Source organism: Falco rusticolus, chromosome 2 (assembly GCF_015220075.1).
Source record: "Falco rusticolus isolate bFalRus1 chromosome 2, bFalRus1.pri, whole genome shotgun sequence".
In the NCBI taxonomy this organism is placed as follows: domain Eukaryota; kingdom Metazoa; phylum Chordata; class Aves; order Falconiformes; family Falconidae; genus Falco; species Falco rusticolus.
Window position 1 is genome coordinate 33,705,820 of NC_051188.1, and position 17,588 is coordinate 33,723,407.

A 17,588-nucleotide genomic window follows, 5' to 3' on the forward strand; every position below is an offset into this window, starting at 1 on the left:
CATAATGCTTATTCTGCAAGAAATAATAATGTACTCATAAAAGCAGGTGCAAACCCAATTCCATATTGCATGATAGCTTTTTGTTTTATAAATGTAGTTCCCCGTGAATGGGCGTTCCTTGTCAGAGACTCATTGGCTCTGAATTTCATCCAGCTATATTGCCCCAAGATGTTTTAGTATACCTTATTTCTTTTGCATGACCCGATTTCCTTCCTTACATGGACCCTTTAAGTAAAATTGATCATCCTAGCATTATTGCTTTTAGCCCATGTGGCAAGGCTTGGTTGAGGTTTTGGGGTTCTTTATTGATTTTATTTTTCAAGCATAGGGACTCTTCTGCTTTTAATCCAAGTCCTTTTTCAGCAAGATCCAATCATTCTTCTGCAAAGTTTTGTACAACTGTTAAAGGACCCTTTACAAATAAACTCAGTTTTATACATTAAATTATTGGCACCAATAAAATGCAAATATATGGAAAGAATATCTTGCCAAATTTCAGAGAGGGAATTAGAAATCTAGTATTTCCTCTAGACCTCTCACCTGGGTTTGCATTAGGGCATTCCTGCATATCAAGATTTCCCTGCCTCCTGTGGTGTTTTCAAGGTGTTCACAAATTGGTCCCATTCAGCCTGTTACTCTTTCTTTAAACCTTTTTTTTCTTTTTTTCTGCATTCATTTGACTTGTATTTATTCTTGAAGTAAATTTCTCCCATGTGATCACTTTCATTAAAATGGCAAGAGACAACTCCATGTTTCTGGGAACCTCAATGTTCTTCATAGCAAGTTTGTCCTTTACATTTTTCAAAGTAGTTTGTCTTGTTTTGTGTTAACAATCAGGTACTTTGTGTCCTCTTGAGCCATTGCTTTTCCATTTAAGGTGCTGTATGAAACTTAAAGGGGCTGTTGTGATGCCATCTCTTTATAAGTTACTTAACTGTATGCTTTTTTCTTTTTAGGGGACATTTTTAGTTGCCATGCTGTTGATAATCCCAAACCACAGTCTGAACTGGCTATGCTTAGACAATATGGTCCTGATGTTCCAGAACCAATTCTTCAGAAACTGGTGGCTGCTTTTGGAGAACTCAGGAGCCTAGCTGACCAAGGAATTATTAACTATCCCTATTCAACTAGAGAAGTTGTGAATATTGTAAAACATTTACAGGTATAGTATGTCAGATTTCATTAAAAACTTGAGTTCATCACTACTAATTTTTTTAATGCTTGAAGGTTTTAGAAAAAGATGCCATTATTTGTTCATGCATTTTTATTTCGTTGTTTTGAAAAGTTTTGTATTTTGAAGGAATCACCATATTCAGTTGTTCAGATAGTCTGAGGGTAATAATCAGATGTATACAGGCAGGTATTTTTTCTGTATGTTTATTTATAGATATAAAAAAACCCCTGAGTGTCTGTTTTTCTATTACGTAAGAAAATCTCAGATTGATACTGTGAATACAGTATGCAATGTTCATAGTAACCTTCATTATAAAATTCCATATTCAGCATACAATACTTCCAGGACAGTGCAACTGTTCACTTTATGCTGCTGTAAAATTCTTTTTAATAATTTCCTGGGAGAAAATAAGTTCCTGTTGCGTAACAGTAATACATCACTGGTGGAATTTTTCTAAGGAAGAAGTCAGATGGATAACAACTTAGCAAACAGGTGCTTAGGATCCATGACTGCTTCCTACATTTTAACTGTAAAATCATGAATTCTGATTTAATATTGGTCTTTTTTTAAAAAAAAAAAAAAGATTACAGTAGGGCCTGACTTCTATCTTTATAAATTGAAGGATACCCTTTGTCTGAAGTATTTGCAATATAAACTATCTTAATATTATTTTTAAATAGCAGTGCTTTTATTTTGTTCTGTTTATAATCACAGAATTGATGATTTGTTAATTTATAGACTACTTCTTGAATTACTGAATCATAGATTGAAAAATTAATTAGTGGAAATATTAATGTAATTATTACAATCAGAATATAATTTCTCACAAAATATTTGATCTACTGTTCCCATGTTTAACACTACATAGTGTAACAGTGTTGCATGATGGTTTTGTGTTTTTGCTCATGAACATACATTCATCCATATACACAGACATCTAGATCCTTAGCTTAGAATTACTACTTTTAAAAATTTTCAGTTCATCTGGATCTCTGGGGAGGGTAGATTTTTGTGCTAAATGGTCTCTAGGCTGCAGTAAGGTCTTGAGACAAAGTAAATCAGTGCTACTGTGGCAGCGATAATATAATAAAAAAATTATGCTATATTTGTAACTTTTTACTAAGGGTTAACAAAATTCAGATCTAAAAGCTGAGGAATCCATCCAAATAAAAGACATAAGCAAAATAGTTTATTAGGATCAATTACCAGTTAATAGGTATTTGTTTAGCAAAATGATAGAGCATGTACATGCTGATGTCTAAACAGAGTTACATTTGAAATGAAAGTGGAAAAATTACAGATTTGAGGAACAGTTGCTGTGCTGGTGAAAAGCTGGTGTTTTAGGGCTTTTGTTAAATGAACTCCTCCTGGAATGTCTTCATAGTCTTTGGCTGTTCCTACCTTCCTAGCTTCTTTCCTTCATCATTTGTTTCAGAGTAATCTGTAATCTGAAGTTGCAGTGTCTTCTGTCACTAACCCATGTGGAAACATAGGGCTTAATTCTTTTTTTCTTTGACTGTGAACAGTATCTAATTGAAGACTGGAATTGCTGCATTCCTAATTTTCTTAAGGGCATTTACTCTCTGCTTCTGTGTCCTTCACTTAATTAGATTAATATGGTCACTTCAACGTGGACATTGGGCACAGATCAGCAGGGAAGTTTCTCATCTGCTAAATTTTCACCTCTTGCAAAGTCAAGTGTAAATATCCAAACAAATTTGTAACATGCAGCTTTAGTTTCTTCTGCAACATTTGTTTTCAAGATCCCAGTCTCTTTGAAAGGATGCAACATTTTGTTTACTGCAACTTGTTCAGTCTGAATAATAAAAAAGGCTGGGAGTAGCCAAATGTAAACAATGAATATAAACATAGTGATTATTCCAAAGTAAGAAGCTTTTAGGTCTTCAGGTAGAGAAGAAAGAGGAAGGAGGGAAATGAGTCAATAAAATGGCTGGTCCTTAGGAAGGAAGGAGGGGAGTTAGTCATGATGTTAAACAATTTCCCTTACAGCAGTTCCACAGCCTCACTCTCTTTGTACTATTGCGTTGATTTCTTTCACATAACTTTGGAATTTTTTGCTTCTGAAAAAAAGGGTTAGATGTTTTAAAGAAAAAATTGCTGTTGAATACTGTTATCTGAGAGTGCATCTGAGCATCAGGGCTAGTCAGTTAAATATTCTCATTACTGTGGCATCAATATATTATTAGGCTAGTCTCTGCACTCTGATTGTGATCTTCAACATATAGGATTGCGTCCACAGTGTAGTTACAAGAGCATCTTCCCATAAAGATTATGCAAGTAGGGAACTTTGTTAACAATTTAGTTGTAGCTTAGACAGTGCATTCAAGAGTTAGGTTGCCTCTATACTAACTTTTTCTTAAGGAAAGGTTTTTTTGATAAAGCTCCAGATACCAAACTAGTTTGAAGACCTGAAACTGCAGGCATAGGGAAAGTTGTCTAATGCAGATACTGAACTTTGCTGCTGCAACTATTTCTCCCTACAGATTGCATGAGGAATTTGGGTCTTGCAGCTCTAGGTTGCCGATGACCTTTTTGCCTCGCACTCCTGCAGTTTTCAGACTGTGTCAAATGTCAAAAGTACTGATACTAGCAGTGGCTTATGGGCAAGCTGAGAAGCTCTGCTCTTGCTTCATTGGGTTACCATATGCTGCCCATAGCTACCAGTGAATGCTGTAACTGCTTCTTTGCAATCTAGTACGCTGGTTTTCATGAGACCTCTTGTATGTTGTTTTGCAGAGTCAAGATTCACCTGATGTCTCTGGCAGATGTTAGTCAGGCAAGCCACATTAGTCTAGATAAAATGGAAATGGCTTTTTTATTAACTCTATCGAGATTGAGAAAGCTGAGAATTTTTTTCTCATAGGCCTTCTTGTTTGTATCTGAGATTGCTTTCTAATAGTAGGCAGTAGTATAACAGTTTTCAAGCAGTAAATGTCTAAGGTACCTTCTGTACCTGAAGTCTACTAATAATCAGGCTTTTAGACCTGTTCAATAAGCTTTTGTGCTAAGACAGTACTTCTTTCTGTTCAGCTTAATCTCAAAAGGAAACTAGGTTTATCAAATCACGGGGCTTATCCCTTTTTCCTCTTGCTGCCAAACACACATCAATAATAACCTTTTACCCTTTTGGCCAACCACAGTGAATCTCAGTTACCAGTTTTCAAAGATAATTAGGTTTCCACTGGTTTAGTCAAAATCAGCAGCTATGTGACAGAGAGAAACAAGTTGAAATGAGTGTCCCTGCAAATGAAAAGGTAGGGGGAGAATTCAGCTGCTTTGCTTGGCTGTAGGTGATGCCCACTAAAGACACAAGCACTGGTTAATCAATTAGTGTGCCTGTCGCTCAGGATGAGCCATAGATGTAGTGCTTTTTGCCCTGTTGACAGGACAACTGAGGAGGCGCAGAGACAACTGGCAGTGTTCAGTGAAAAGGCATCAGGGTACAGGGGGAAGTCAGGGGCACAGAGAAATGTGCAGGTAGGGAGAGATCTGTTAGTGTCATTGGGGCAGAGTGGGCCATTTGGGATGGTGCTGGAAGGATGGGAAATGTGCAGGCATCTGAAAGCACTAGAGTATGTAGGGAAGTGAGTGGTAGTGAGAACACAAGGTAGAAGTCTAAAACAAAAATCTGGACTCATTACAAGACTGGATAACAGATAATTTGTCACTTTGTTTTCAGAGTAGTGGTAGAAGTACAATAGACCTCAATGTGTCTAGCATATCTTAATGTACATTTTGTACTTGTACCAGGAAACTATTTTGCTGATAGCTTGTAAGCAGACTACAGCAATACATGTACTCATGGAAAGTTAGATGCGTAATCAAGCCAAATTCTGTTACAACTCTGTATCAAATAATGCATAAAATATATATTTTTATAAATATAAAATTGTTAAAAGCAAAACCTATGTTACTTACTATTTTAAGGAATAGTCAAGAATCTAAGCTGTGAAAATACTCTAAGGTACACACAGAGTTGTTACTTGTAAGGGGGAGGATCAATGAATGAGAACCAGACAGACTGATGAGAGATCAATATTTTCTCCAGTAATCTGGTTTTAAAAATCAATAGAAACCAAATGATTCTTTAAAAATGTTCAACTCAAACATTCAAACTTCTTTTTTCCCCTTTTCTTTTCAAGTGAACTGTCATTGCTTTTCTTTAGTAAGCAGTTGTCCAGGCAGTTATAAAAAAAATGGTTGGATTTGTTCTGATTGAAACAAGAGAGTTGTGATGTTTTTAATAACTGAAGTAGAGGGCGTTTTGACAAGTGGCTTGTGTTCAGATCAGGTTTTATTGACAGCAGTGATCAGTTGTAGCTGTGGAAATAATTTTTTTATGATGTCCTACTGATACAAAAGGCATGGAGCTATTGAGGCAATTCACTGGTGAGAAGGATATTGATGCCAGAAGTTATGCAATGATTCAGAAAACCATGGACTACTTGGGGAATACTAGTGAATATCAGATAATATTTGAAGCATTTGACCACATTTTCTGTAGTATCTAGTGCAGGGCAGATAAGAGTAGCTCATGAGTGAACAAGATAGCTTGGTGCCAGGTTTTTGGTTGTGCTTTGCAGTAAGAAGGGAAGAACACAGAAAATACAGTATTCATAATCATAAATGTTCTAAAATAATTACTTAAGGGTTTAGCTATATAGAGTATGCACAATTCTGGACATGTAGTTTTTTTTCTTGTTATAAAAAAAAGCAGAAAATGCTTGAAAACAGACCAAGATAGGGTCCTGCATGCTGAGTACTAAGTAGCTTTACATGTTTTTTAAACTTAACTGTGATGTACATTTTTATAAGTCTGTGTTTTGGATTTGTTTGGTTTGGGTTGTTTGTTTGGTTTGTTTGCAAGGTGATGTTTACTTTGACTCCAAGGTGCAATTTACATTATGGAAGTTAGTACTTTCACTGCTAAACATTGTCACAAACTTTTCACATTTACATTACATATGGAATGTTTAAACAGTCTTTAGTTAGCATAGCTGTTTTCAGAAATTTTAAGTGCCTGTTTCATTCAGTAAGGAATGGACATTGTAACCAGGATGGCACAGTCTGTAGGACAACATTATGTTATCTCATAACAACTTGTATTTTGCTAAGCTGTAATAATGCAGAACTTATAAAAGATTCCTCATGGACAGGTTCAAAAAACATGGCATAGTTCAGCATGCTTTTATACCACCACTAGTACTGAAATACTCTGTGGCATGTACATCACAGATTAAAAAAAAATTCTACAAGCCTATTTCTAGCAGTCTATTTCCATTCTGCCACAATAACTAGCTAATTTTAGTATTACTTGTGTCATGGATATTTTATTACAGAGATTTAATATTTTCCCAACTTAATAAATATCTAACTCCTGACTTAAGACTGATGTTTGATTAAGAATACAGGTCAAAACATTTATGAAAATTTTCTGGTTTCTTCTGGGTTTTTTTTGTTTTATTCAGGACTCAAATATCTTTACTTTTAATACATCTATATCTCTACATTTAATAAATTTATACATTTCTCTGAAAATTCTGTTAAGTGTTTTTCAAGTATTTTGTACTAGCCTTGCTCACTAATGGGGAAAAAACAATTAAGACTTCAACTCCCTGAAATATTTCTTCACATACTTATGTTCATCACTGTAAATCTTCACCACATATATGTGCCATATTGAGATGGGGGCATCCAGGTCCTTCTCTCAAAGATCTAATATTTGAATTAAAGGCATATGAAGAAAAAATGAGAAGTTTAAAATAAGAAGATCCTCACTCCCATCTTTTGCCAAAAGAGGTAAAATAAAGCAGTTAGGTGGTAAAGGTGTACAATATGTAGTAATTCGGTGATTATTTCTTTAAAATTCTTTTTATTTACTTCATTTACATCTGTGGCGGGTTGACCCTGGCTGGGTGCCAGGTGCCCACCAACGCGGCTCTACCGCTGCCCTCCTCAGCTGGGCAGGGAGAGAAAATGTAAGGAAAGGCCGGTGGGTCGAGGTGAGGGCAGGGAGAGATCGCTCGGCAGTGACCCTCACGGGCAGGGCAGGCTCCGCTTGGGGACATTAACTTAATTTGTTAGCAGTCACATCAGAGCAGGATAATGAGAAATAAACCCAAATCTTAAACCACCTTCCCCCCACCCCTCCCTTGTCCCCGGGCCCAACTTCACTCCCGCTCCCTCTCCCCGCTCCCAGCAGCGCCGGGGCCGGGAATGTGGCTGGGGTCAGTCCCTCACAGGCTGCCTCTGCCGCTCCTTCCCCTCAGGGGCGGCTCCTCACACCCCTCCCCTGCCCCAGCCGGGTCCCCCCACGGGTGCCGTCCCTCAGGCACAGCCGGCTCCAGCCTGGGTCCCCCCGGGGTCCCCAGCCCCGCCAGCAAACCTGCCCCAGCCCGGGCTCCTCTCCCCGCGGGGCCACAGGCCCTGCCAGGAGCTGCTCCAGCGTGGGCTGCCCACGGGTCACAGCCTCCCTCGGGCACCCACCTGCTCCGGCGTGGGGCCTCCAGGGGCTGCCGGTGGGGATCTGCTCCTCCGTGGGCCTCCCCGGGCTGAGGGGGACAGCCTGCCTCAGCGTGGGCTTCACCGCGGGCTGGGGGGAACCTCTGCTCCGGGCCTGGAGCCCCCTGCCCCTCCTGCCTGCCATGGCGGCTGCGGGGATGGGCCTCTCACATGCTCCCACTCCTCTCTTCAGCTGCAGTTGCCGTTACACAGGTTTTTTCCCCCTGCTTCTTAAATATGTTATCAGAGAAGCTGATAATGGCTTCTGATTTGACCCACCACCATGGCTGATGAGCTCGCCCTTGGCCAGTGGTGGGTCCATTGTGGAACCAGCTGGCACTGGCTCTATTGGACAAGGGGGAAGCTTCTGGCATCTTCTCACAGAAGCCACCCCTGTAGCTCCTCCACTACCAAAACCTTGCCACACAAACCCAATATACCATCTTACAAGAGTAAGATGATTTTTTCAAATGTTTTATTAAAGAGTATCTGTGAAAAGACTCAGTGACTTGCTTTATCAACATATTCAACTTAAACAGCTGTTTTTATCAATGGCAAGTAAAATCTAAATTTTACACGATACATACTCTGTTTAAATTACCTAAATGTTGTGGGTGGTTTTTTTTTTAAATGTTTATTTAAGCCTTTTATTATGGCTGCATATATTAAGGACTGTGTTTATTGGAATATGCCTTAATTTAAATGGGTACAGGTACATGTTTGCTGTTGAAATCTCAGGGTAAATCAAAAGACAGTGGAATTTACTGACTTAGCACTTGAAACCAGTTTCTGGAAAAGCTAAGCCAGCTTTTCACACCTATAGTGTCTTCTGCAGGTACCAAAAAAAAAAACCTTTCTGCATTTCAGTTTATTCCTATTACATCAGTTTAATTGACTGTGCAGTCAAGGCTTTTAAGTCTCACTGGCTTCTAAGTCATAATGGCAAGCAAATGAGAGGCAGGAAAATGTGTTTTGTTCTTGCAGAACAGTAATTAAAAACTGTGGCAATATGTGAGTGGTTGTTCTGAAACCTGGAAGAGCACACTGGCCTTAAATCATCAGTCCAGTTCAGTAGCAAAACTTCCATTGTTGGAAATACTAGTGAAACTCTGAAACTTTTTTTTTTTTATGTACACAGCACATTTCAAGTAGTATTCTTCACTAAGAAAACAATGTTTGCAAATCTTAAATAAATTTGTGTTTCTACTAAAACCCATCATTGCCTAAAGTCATTTTTAGTAAGCAAGCGGATTATCTTCTGCTTTTCTGTATGCAATGTTAAGAATCAGAAATCTTAAATGAATTGTGTAGTTGAATTATAAGAATATATATCTTTTTGTCAGATCTTTGCTACTAGTAGAAAGCAGTTCTAAATTGAAAAAATACAGGTTATATTTAATTATATGTGCCAATGATTACACATCTTGTTATGTGTATAACACAAACAGTTCTTGAAAACATGAATGATGTTGAGTATTTAAATAACTGTCTCCTGCTTGTTTGTTTAGTTCAGGTTACGTTTCAGTAGCTTCATTTTGACTTAAAGCAACATACCTTCTGGAAAATAATAAAAAAATGATTACTTGAGCACTTGTCTAAGTTGAGCAAAGTTACTGTTATAACTGTTCATTTTAGAAGTATTTAATAATATGTTGTAACTTAACAGGTACCCAGTAAAAGCAATTTGGGGATTTTTTGTTTCTTCACAGAAATTTCCAACTGAAGGACTTGCAAATGTTGTTCGAAATGTATTTGACTTTGACTCCTACAACAACGAAATGCGTGAAATTTTGATGAGCACTTTGCACAAACATGGGATACCTATTGGAGCAAAACCGACCAATGTACAGCTGGCCAAGGAGTAAGAATAACATAAGATACATATATTAAGAAGAAAGATCTCTCGCGGTCACTTTTTTATAGTGTGTTATCTTGCTGCTAACTGATTTTAAAACAACCTGGAATACTTGAAATCAGTCCTCCTCTGGTTCAAGTTTATATTCCTTTAAATAAGTTACAACAATATAAATTACTTTAAGATAGAGTATTTGCTATTACTAGTGTTTAATCTTTAATGTCCATGTACATATTGATAGCTTGTATGGTAAATGGATATATATTAATAAAGGGAAATACTTGTTTCTTCTCCTGTGTTTTTAATTGAATTGCAACACATTTCTGTCCAGTTCTTTATCACTTAAATTAGTAGCAAGAAAAAAAATAAGTTGTCTTCAGCGGTAGTGGGATTTTGTCTTTGATACTCACAAAAGGCTCTAAAAAATACTGCTGCAGAATAGGATCATGCATGTAAACATTTCTGTATGTGTCTGTATATCTATTATTCTTCAATTATGTTACCAGTTGACATGTTACACCATATACTTTTTTCAGAGGTTAGACTCAAAATAGCTTTTTTTTAAAAGACTAAACAGGATTATGAAACAGATTTAACTCATTCTTCTACAACAGATATCACAGGTAACAGGCTTAAGTAGATCAGAATGAAAAGCAATAAAAGCAATTAGAAAACTTACTGTGGCTTGAACTCAAATACATAATTGATTTATGGAGAAACAAATATTTCCCTTTCGTCAAGAAAGCTTTATGGATATATGGAAAATTGAGTTTCCTGTGGGACATAAAAAAAAGTATGTTTGCTAAGGAAGGACTGATTCTTATGACATGATGCCTTGATATTAGGTGTCCATGTGTAGGTTTCTCCTGTTGGAGCACCACTGTTATCATATCTAACATCCTACGTATAACTATTAAAAGAAGACTGGCAGTTTAATGACTGAGGTGTACCTTCCAATTTTGATGACAGAAGAATTTCATGCCTAGGGAACCAGTACTTGAACAACTACAGTGTCTATCAAATTGACAGTACGCACTTGAAACTTTTGCCATAGTTTCTTTGCTAAAAGTCACTTGGTAATTTCTATTTTAAAGAATTATGATGTTTGTCATAGTTTTTGAGAAATTTGCACTTCATTAACTTTTTAGAAGTAGGATGTGGGTTTACATGGTTGGATTGGAGAGGAGTCTTTAGTAATAAGATCACGGGTTTAGGAAACATAAGAGAGAGGCTGCTGGAATTGGGGATGGACTGTTCAATCTAGAACTGAGAAAATAGAAGGAAGATCTGATCATATTGAATTAGGGATAATAACCTGATCATTTTGAATCCATCACTGATATTTTATAGGACAGATTACACCAAGGATGACAGACTTAGAAGGCCCCCACAAGATGCTGATCAAAAATTTCACTTGACTGGCCGCTATCAGCACATACTGTCTACTCTGAAGGCCCAGAGGAGGAGAAACTACAGGAGCAGTTTACACACAGTTGATAAAAGCAACTTTTTCTTAGCTCTCACCATGCAAGATTGGGAGTAGGCTGACCGCCTGGTTTTGATGATCCAGGAATCTTGGTCTCATTATCTCACTTGCATCCAGCACAGCTAGCATGTCAGGTTTTCCTACTTCTCCATTCTAAGATAGCCTTCCTCATGAGATTTAACGCTGTGGAGCTTGTAAGCCACAGGTGGATCACCTTGAGTTAGACATATCTTTCAGGAATGGTTTAGGCACAGTTGATCCTGCCCTGGGGTAAAAGAACGTCTAGATTTTCTCTCCACATCTGTTCCAGCCCATATTGCAAGTTCCCGTGATGACACATTGAGGTAATTGGGTATGGGTTTTGGACCACTGCAGAAAAGGTGCTTCCCGAAGCTGCAACATGATTAGAACTAGAGCACTGATCTCCTCTATATTGTTTTCCAGGAATATGAATGTAGGATAATGGTACTAATCTAGTCCATCCCACTTCCTTCAGGAAAGATGCAAGTTAATCTAAAAAACTCCTTATCTGATTTTTTTGTCATGATTCATGTCTAAAAACCTTCAGAGATGGAATTCTATAACCTCCTAAAGCAAGTCAGTCTTGTTTCTAAATATCCTTGCAATTAGGAAGTCACCTCTAGATTAAACACATCCATTTCTCTCAATCTTTCCCCCTTTTTAAGCCCTCTGGTTGTTTTTATTTTTCATTTATGCTCCCCCTCTCCATTTGATTCATGCCTGTCATTAGGCATTGTGGGTGAAACTGGGCAGGTTAGTTTCTGCTGGGGCTGAGTATGCTAATACAAGAGTATAGTAACTGAGATGTATTTCATTCATCAGTCCCTTTTCAAAACCCCAGTATGTCTGTGTTTCTTGCAATGTTTAATTCATGTCTAATTTTCTAAATATGAACTTCCAGATCTTTTCTGCAGAACCCTGCATAGTGCTTACCCCATCTTCACCAACTTCCTTCATAATTACATTTTTCTTACCGTCTTGTATTTTTTATCATATTTGTCCTCTGATTTGTCAAGATGACTTTCAATTTTAAGCTTGTTTTCCTACCTGCTTATAGTCTCTTACAAGTTGGCAATCTGAAGGCTTTTTAAGTGTGATTTCTACAGTGTCCTGGTGAAAGCAGCATACCCCCACAGAGGTTTACTTCTGTGCCCCAGTCTTAATTTGCAAGACTATTAAGACCTATTAACTTGCATAATACATTGCTTAGTAATTATATTAATTAATGTGAAAACTAGGCAAATACTGCAAACCTATCCTGCCTGAGGATGTTAGTCATATCTGCAGCAAAATCATTGCTATTGATAATAATACAAATCCTGTACAATTAAGAAGTTTTGCAATACAGAAGCATTTCCAGGAGATTGCAGGACAGGAAAATCATTATACCGAGTTGCTGACTCCTTTATACAGGTACTCTCTGGTATGTCTTGGATCAAATGATTTGTGAATCCTTATTTTCTTTCAATAAGCTTTGGAGAAGTCTATCACCTATTACTTCATCTAAAAGAAAATAATAAATCAGAACTATTTAAATTGCTGCTGAAATAAAAGCGCTGAAAATGCAGGAACAAAAACATGAGACATATGAGCAACACATTGCAATACAGGGTCTCAACTGAAAGAACTTTAAGGGTTGTATCCAGCTGAAATTACAGGGGAAATTTAGAAGACTCTTATCAGTGACCCTTATGGGAATTTTAGCTTAGGTTCTAGAATTAATATATCTAAACTTGGAAGGAAAGATTAGGTGGTGTCTAATGACCGTTTAGAAAAGAATTCTTGCAGTAATTATTTTTTCAAGAGATAATTTTTAGTTGCTAATTGGTTAATTTCCAAAATTAGTATCATATAATAGACCTGTAAAGTAATGCTTTACTTTTATTTCCTTCACCTTCAGGTGTCTTTTTTTTTTCCCCAAATAGAATGACCATTCTGCAAGCGACTGACATGTCTGGTATTGTCAGGTTATAACGTCATGATATTGTCTGTCTCTCCTACTATTGCCTTTCCAGTAGTTTATAATTTTTTTCAATATTGTGTGTAAAGTAGTTGGCTTGTCGATGGTGCTTTGCCAAGACATTATGGGTAAAATGAATTACTGTACTAACTCATTATCTTTCTTCATGTACAATTACACTTTGTGCAAACTGTCAGGGAATGCAAGGCCTAACATAAGACTGTTCTGTATGTCTACTCCTATTTTTAATCAAAAGATGTTTAGATAAAGTATGGAGGTCTGGTTTGTAAGGAATTTTCCTGGTTTATACTGTATCATACTCAAGTCCAAAAAAATTAGGTTGGATGGAGGTCTTTTCAGCTAGATAGAGCACAGGCTGTTACTGAAGTTGTTGAACAATACATTCTGTGCCAGCACTGAGCTGGTTTGCAGGATCATGTACTAAGCAGCTTTAATGTCTGTCATAGTTCACATCCACAGCTGTATTAGTATGATAGCTGCTGTAGAGAATTTGCATTCAGTGGAACTTCAGTCTTACAAGATTTGTAGCCATTTTCAAATATGTTCTCAGAAAGCTAAATAAATAACTTTATAAGGCAGGTTCTATTGACTTCTTGAACACAGTTGTTTGGTGGATTTTTTATTAGCCTAAAATGGATTTATTTTCTAAGATCAAAAGGGTAAAAATGAAAATATATCGGGTTTTGTAGGTGTCACTTTGAAAAGTTTTCCAGCAGCAGAAGCCACTAGAGTATTATCTTTTGACAGATTGTCTCCCCTTAGACTGCTGTGCATGAAGATCAGGCTAAATAATTTTTTGTAGAATTGCTCCATCAGCTGTAGGTCCTGTGCAATCACCTTTACTAAGTAAAGTACCTGCTTACGTAACCATTTGATGGACAGAAGTGATCTTGTAGAAAGCCAGGATATAAAATTAAGAGTAAATAAACAGAATATTTTTTTTCTAAATTTATCTTAAGCAGTAGGCTTTCACAGATCCATAATCAAAGAACTGATTAAGAATAATTCCTTAGAATTTGCTTTTAAGTCTTGGCCTTTGTCCTGGTTTCAGCTGGGACAGAGTTAATTTTCTTCATAGTAGCTGGTACAGTGCTGTGGTTTGCATTTAGTGTGAGAATAACATTGATAACACAGGGATGTTTCAGCTGTTGCTGAGCAGTGCTTACCCTAAGGCAAGGGCTCTTCAGTTCCCGTGCTCTGCCGGTGGGCAGGGGCACAAGGAGCCGGGAGGGAGCAGGGCCAGGACAGGTGACCCGAACCAGCCGAAGGGATATTCCATACCATAGCGTTGTGCTCAGTATGTACTGAGGGGAGTTGGCTGGGGGCCGCCGATTGCTGCTCAGGGACTGGCTGGGCATCGGTTAGTGTGTGGTGATCAGTTGTATTGTGCACCTCTTGTTTCTCTTGCATTTTATTCCTCTCTCTCTTTTCACTTTTCAATAATAATAATAATAATAATGACAACAATAACATTTTATTTTACTTTATTTCAATTATTAAACTGTTCTCATCTCAACCCATGGGTTTTACTTTTTCCTGATACTCCTGCCCATCTCACTGGGGAAGAGGGGAGTGAGCAATTGTCTTTGTGGTACTTAGTTGCTGGTTGGGGTTTAAGCATGACAGCTTTCTTACAAGATCACTGCTGTCTGTTGCGTAGTTCTTCTGTTCTAGAAACCCTTTCCAGCTTTTGAGAAAAGCCAAAATGACAGATCACTCTGTACACCCAGCTGGAGAGAGCAGTGGAGTTTCAGTACCATTCTTACGCAGCCACTGCACTTTTTACACCCATTAGATCTCTTTGCTTTGCAGATTATTGCCAGTGGTAGCATTTCCGTGGTATTCTGTCTGCCTTTTATGTAAACGCTGTTTGGTTAATTAGTTGGAGATACAGCAGTGTGCCAGGAGTGCCTAGTGAAGCTTTTTATTACTACTGTCACTTCATGTTATTTTCAAAACTTTTCAGTCCTGGGAATAAAAGGTAATTTCCCTCCTTCATGGCGTATCATATATTTTCAGTAGAGGAAAACTGTTAAGATCTGTATGTTTTCAGTGTGGGCATATTGTTCCAGTCCCTCTGCACCCTCTTGATCTCCTGAAAAATCATTCAGGAGGCAGACTGGTTATAAGGCCTGTAATGCTACTGGCTTCTTCAGTTCTTGTTTTTTCTTAGACCAGATTTATGTGAGAGAGCAGTGAGGTGGAGTAAAAAAAAAAGAGTTGTCCGGCCCTGGAAGAATAAGATCCTAATAACTTTTGACAAAGAACTCTGTATTATGAATTCTGCTGTTTATTCTTAAATTCTGATCTATCTTTCCATCCTCTTTGCTGTTTGTGATGACTTGGTCTGCTGCCTCAGGGAAGCTAAATCATTCAGAAATAGGGAAGCGAACAAAACCTCAAGAATCTAGGAGAAAGGAGAAATCAGTTTTCCTGAGGGAAGAGAGGAACTATTAGCAAAGCAAATCTCCAGAAAGCTGAAACAGAATGGAAATATTTTCTTTCTTTGGGAATGCAATCTGTAATTCTGTTGCTATATAAAGCAGGGTATTTGGTTAGAGCTAGTTATTAACATATGTTTTGTTTTAGGATTTAGTAAGTTTTCATGATTATTAGTGAACCTGTTGATTTCTAGGATGTTGTCCATGGCAGTAATATGTAAGGAATCAAAACTCAAGTCCAAATCCTTGTGGAAGTTGATGTTCCATTTGTTCCATGAAGCTAATGGGAACCAATTATTACTGATTATAGGCATATCAGAGATTATGCTACTTGGGGTCACATAGCAAAAAAAAAAAAAGTCTCTAGTTTCTTTTTGCACATAAGACAGTTTTGGCTCAAGACATAACCAACATTTTGCCAACAAATAATTTTGAAATACAAATGGAAGCCTGAAATAAAATTCCAGTTTATGGATAAACTGACATTTAGTCTAGTGACTTGACTGTTTGCCTGTTTTCTGACTGTATGAATAAATGTATATAAGAATTGTGTATATGTTGAAGTAGAGCATCCCGCATGTGTTTTCCTAATGGTGTTGAATGTTGCAATCTACAGTACTTGGGCATTTTTTTTGAGTCTAGCTTAATTTTTCTTCTTAATTTGGGAAGAATCTGGTTAGACTAGCTAGTCATAAAGAATGGGAAAATGCAAACTGAAGTGAGGTAGAATGCAAAATCACTTTTCAAATGTTGGTATCTATTGATATTCTTAATTAGGCAACAAACAGGCAATGAAGACTTGACTAGCTCTTTAACTAAGAGAGGGAATTGCCCCAGTGGCATATTGCTGGCAGCTGAATATTTATCTGTGAGCAACAATGATCTATAGCGTTAGCAAAAAGTGTATTTGGCTATCTGACTGCCTTGGCAGATGGTCCAAACACAGAATGCCAATGGAGGCTGAGTGACTATCTGCCTGTGAGCACTGGCTTCCCCTAGTTGCTTGAGGTTTGGTGTCAACATACCAGTAACAATTTTTAATGCAGCTTTCCTGCATGACTTGCAAAGATTAGAGTGTGCTAGTGTTCATTCCTTGACTTTTCCTTTAAGTTCTCAGTGGAAAAAATAAAATAAAATAAATATTCCCTGAATTTCATGTATAGTCCAACTGCGTTTTTTTGATTTAGGATCCCTTCTTATTCTGAAAAGAATATCAAGAAGAAATTAAACCTCTAGTATCTAGAGGAGCCAGGTTGGTTGGTGGGGAGAGGGGAAATAATTGTGACTGTAGGAATGAGCATTATCAGACAGAACAGAAGAGACCAAGCACAGACTTTTAACATACAGTCTAAGAGAACTTCCTTAAAATAGATTTAGGAGATACTTATAGAAACTGGGAGAAGGAATGTCTTCTGTTCTCTTGCCAAGTCCTGTAGCTATACAGTAATATGCAATGGCATGTAACACAGAATGTAGTTTTGATAGGATGTCTCTTAGGAGCAACTGATCCCAAATAAAAGAAACCAGAAGTGATGAGTTCATTAGCTTGAAGGTATTTATGCCAATTAATGAAGTCAAACTGCTTTTAGTGGTTGCAAATTACTTGAGAGGAAAGAAAAATTGTGCTGTCCCTGTTTTACTGTCAAGCTACTTTGTCATATGCCAGTGTTTTCTTTTCCTATATAAATCAGTTATGCTGTGGCCCATGTATTTCTGCCCTAAACAAAAGATACAGAAATAAAGAAATTAGATCGAGGCATGCAACTGAGGCTTTCAAAGATGTCCCTTACCTTTCTGTGGACTGGGCTGGCCAGAAGGCAATGTGATACTCTCATGTCTGTATTCCTTTGCCTTTGTTCATGTGAGCAGTGGCAAAATATATTGGAATATATTGTACTATTGTTTCACTTTTGTTGCATGGTTAACTCATCACAGTGTTTACTGTGCTTATTCTGCGGGTTTTTTACGTGAGTATGCCACTGACAGGAGTTCATTTAAGTGGTACTATCACACCCTGCCTGATCTGAATAAAGCAAAGCAAGAGACATTTGTATATATTTTATTACGTATCTCAAATAATTCAGACTAGAAAATTTTTCCTTGTGAGG

The 17,588-nt window shown here is 37.5% G+C and overlaps 1 protein-coding gene across 2 annotated transcripts in view; it reads left to right on the forward strand.

Annotated features, from left to right (window-relative positions):
* VWA8 (von Willebrand factor A domain containing 8) overlaps positions 1 to 17,588 on the forward strand; it is a 185,946-nt gene that overhangs the window by 99,343 nt on the left and 69,015 nt on the right. For both annotated transcript variants that reach the window (XM_037377396.1, XM_037377397.1), the window contains 2 exons: positions 957 to 1,162; positions 9,406 to 9,557. In XM_037377396.1, coding sequence (XP_037233293.1) covers positions 957 to 1,162; positions 9,406 to 9,557 — 358 coding nt within the window. The remainder of the gene's footprint in view (positions 1 to 956; positions 1,163 to 9,405; positions 9,558 to 17,588) is intronic.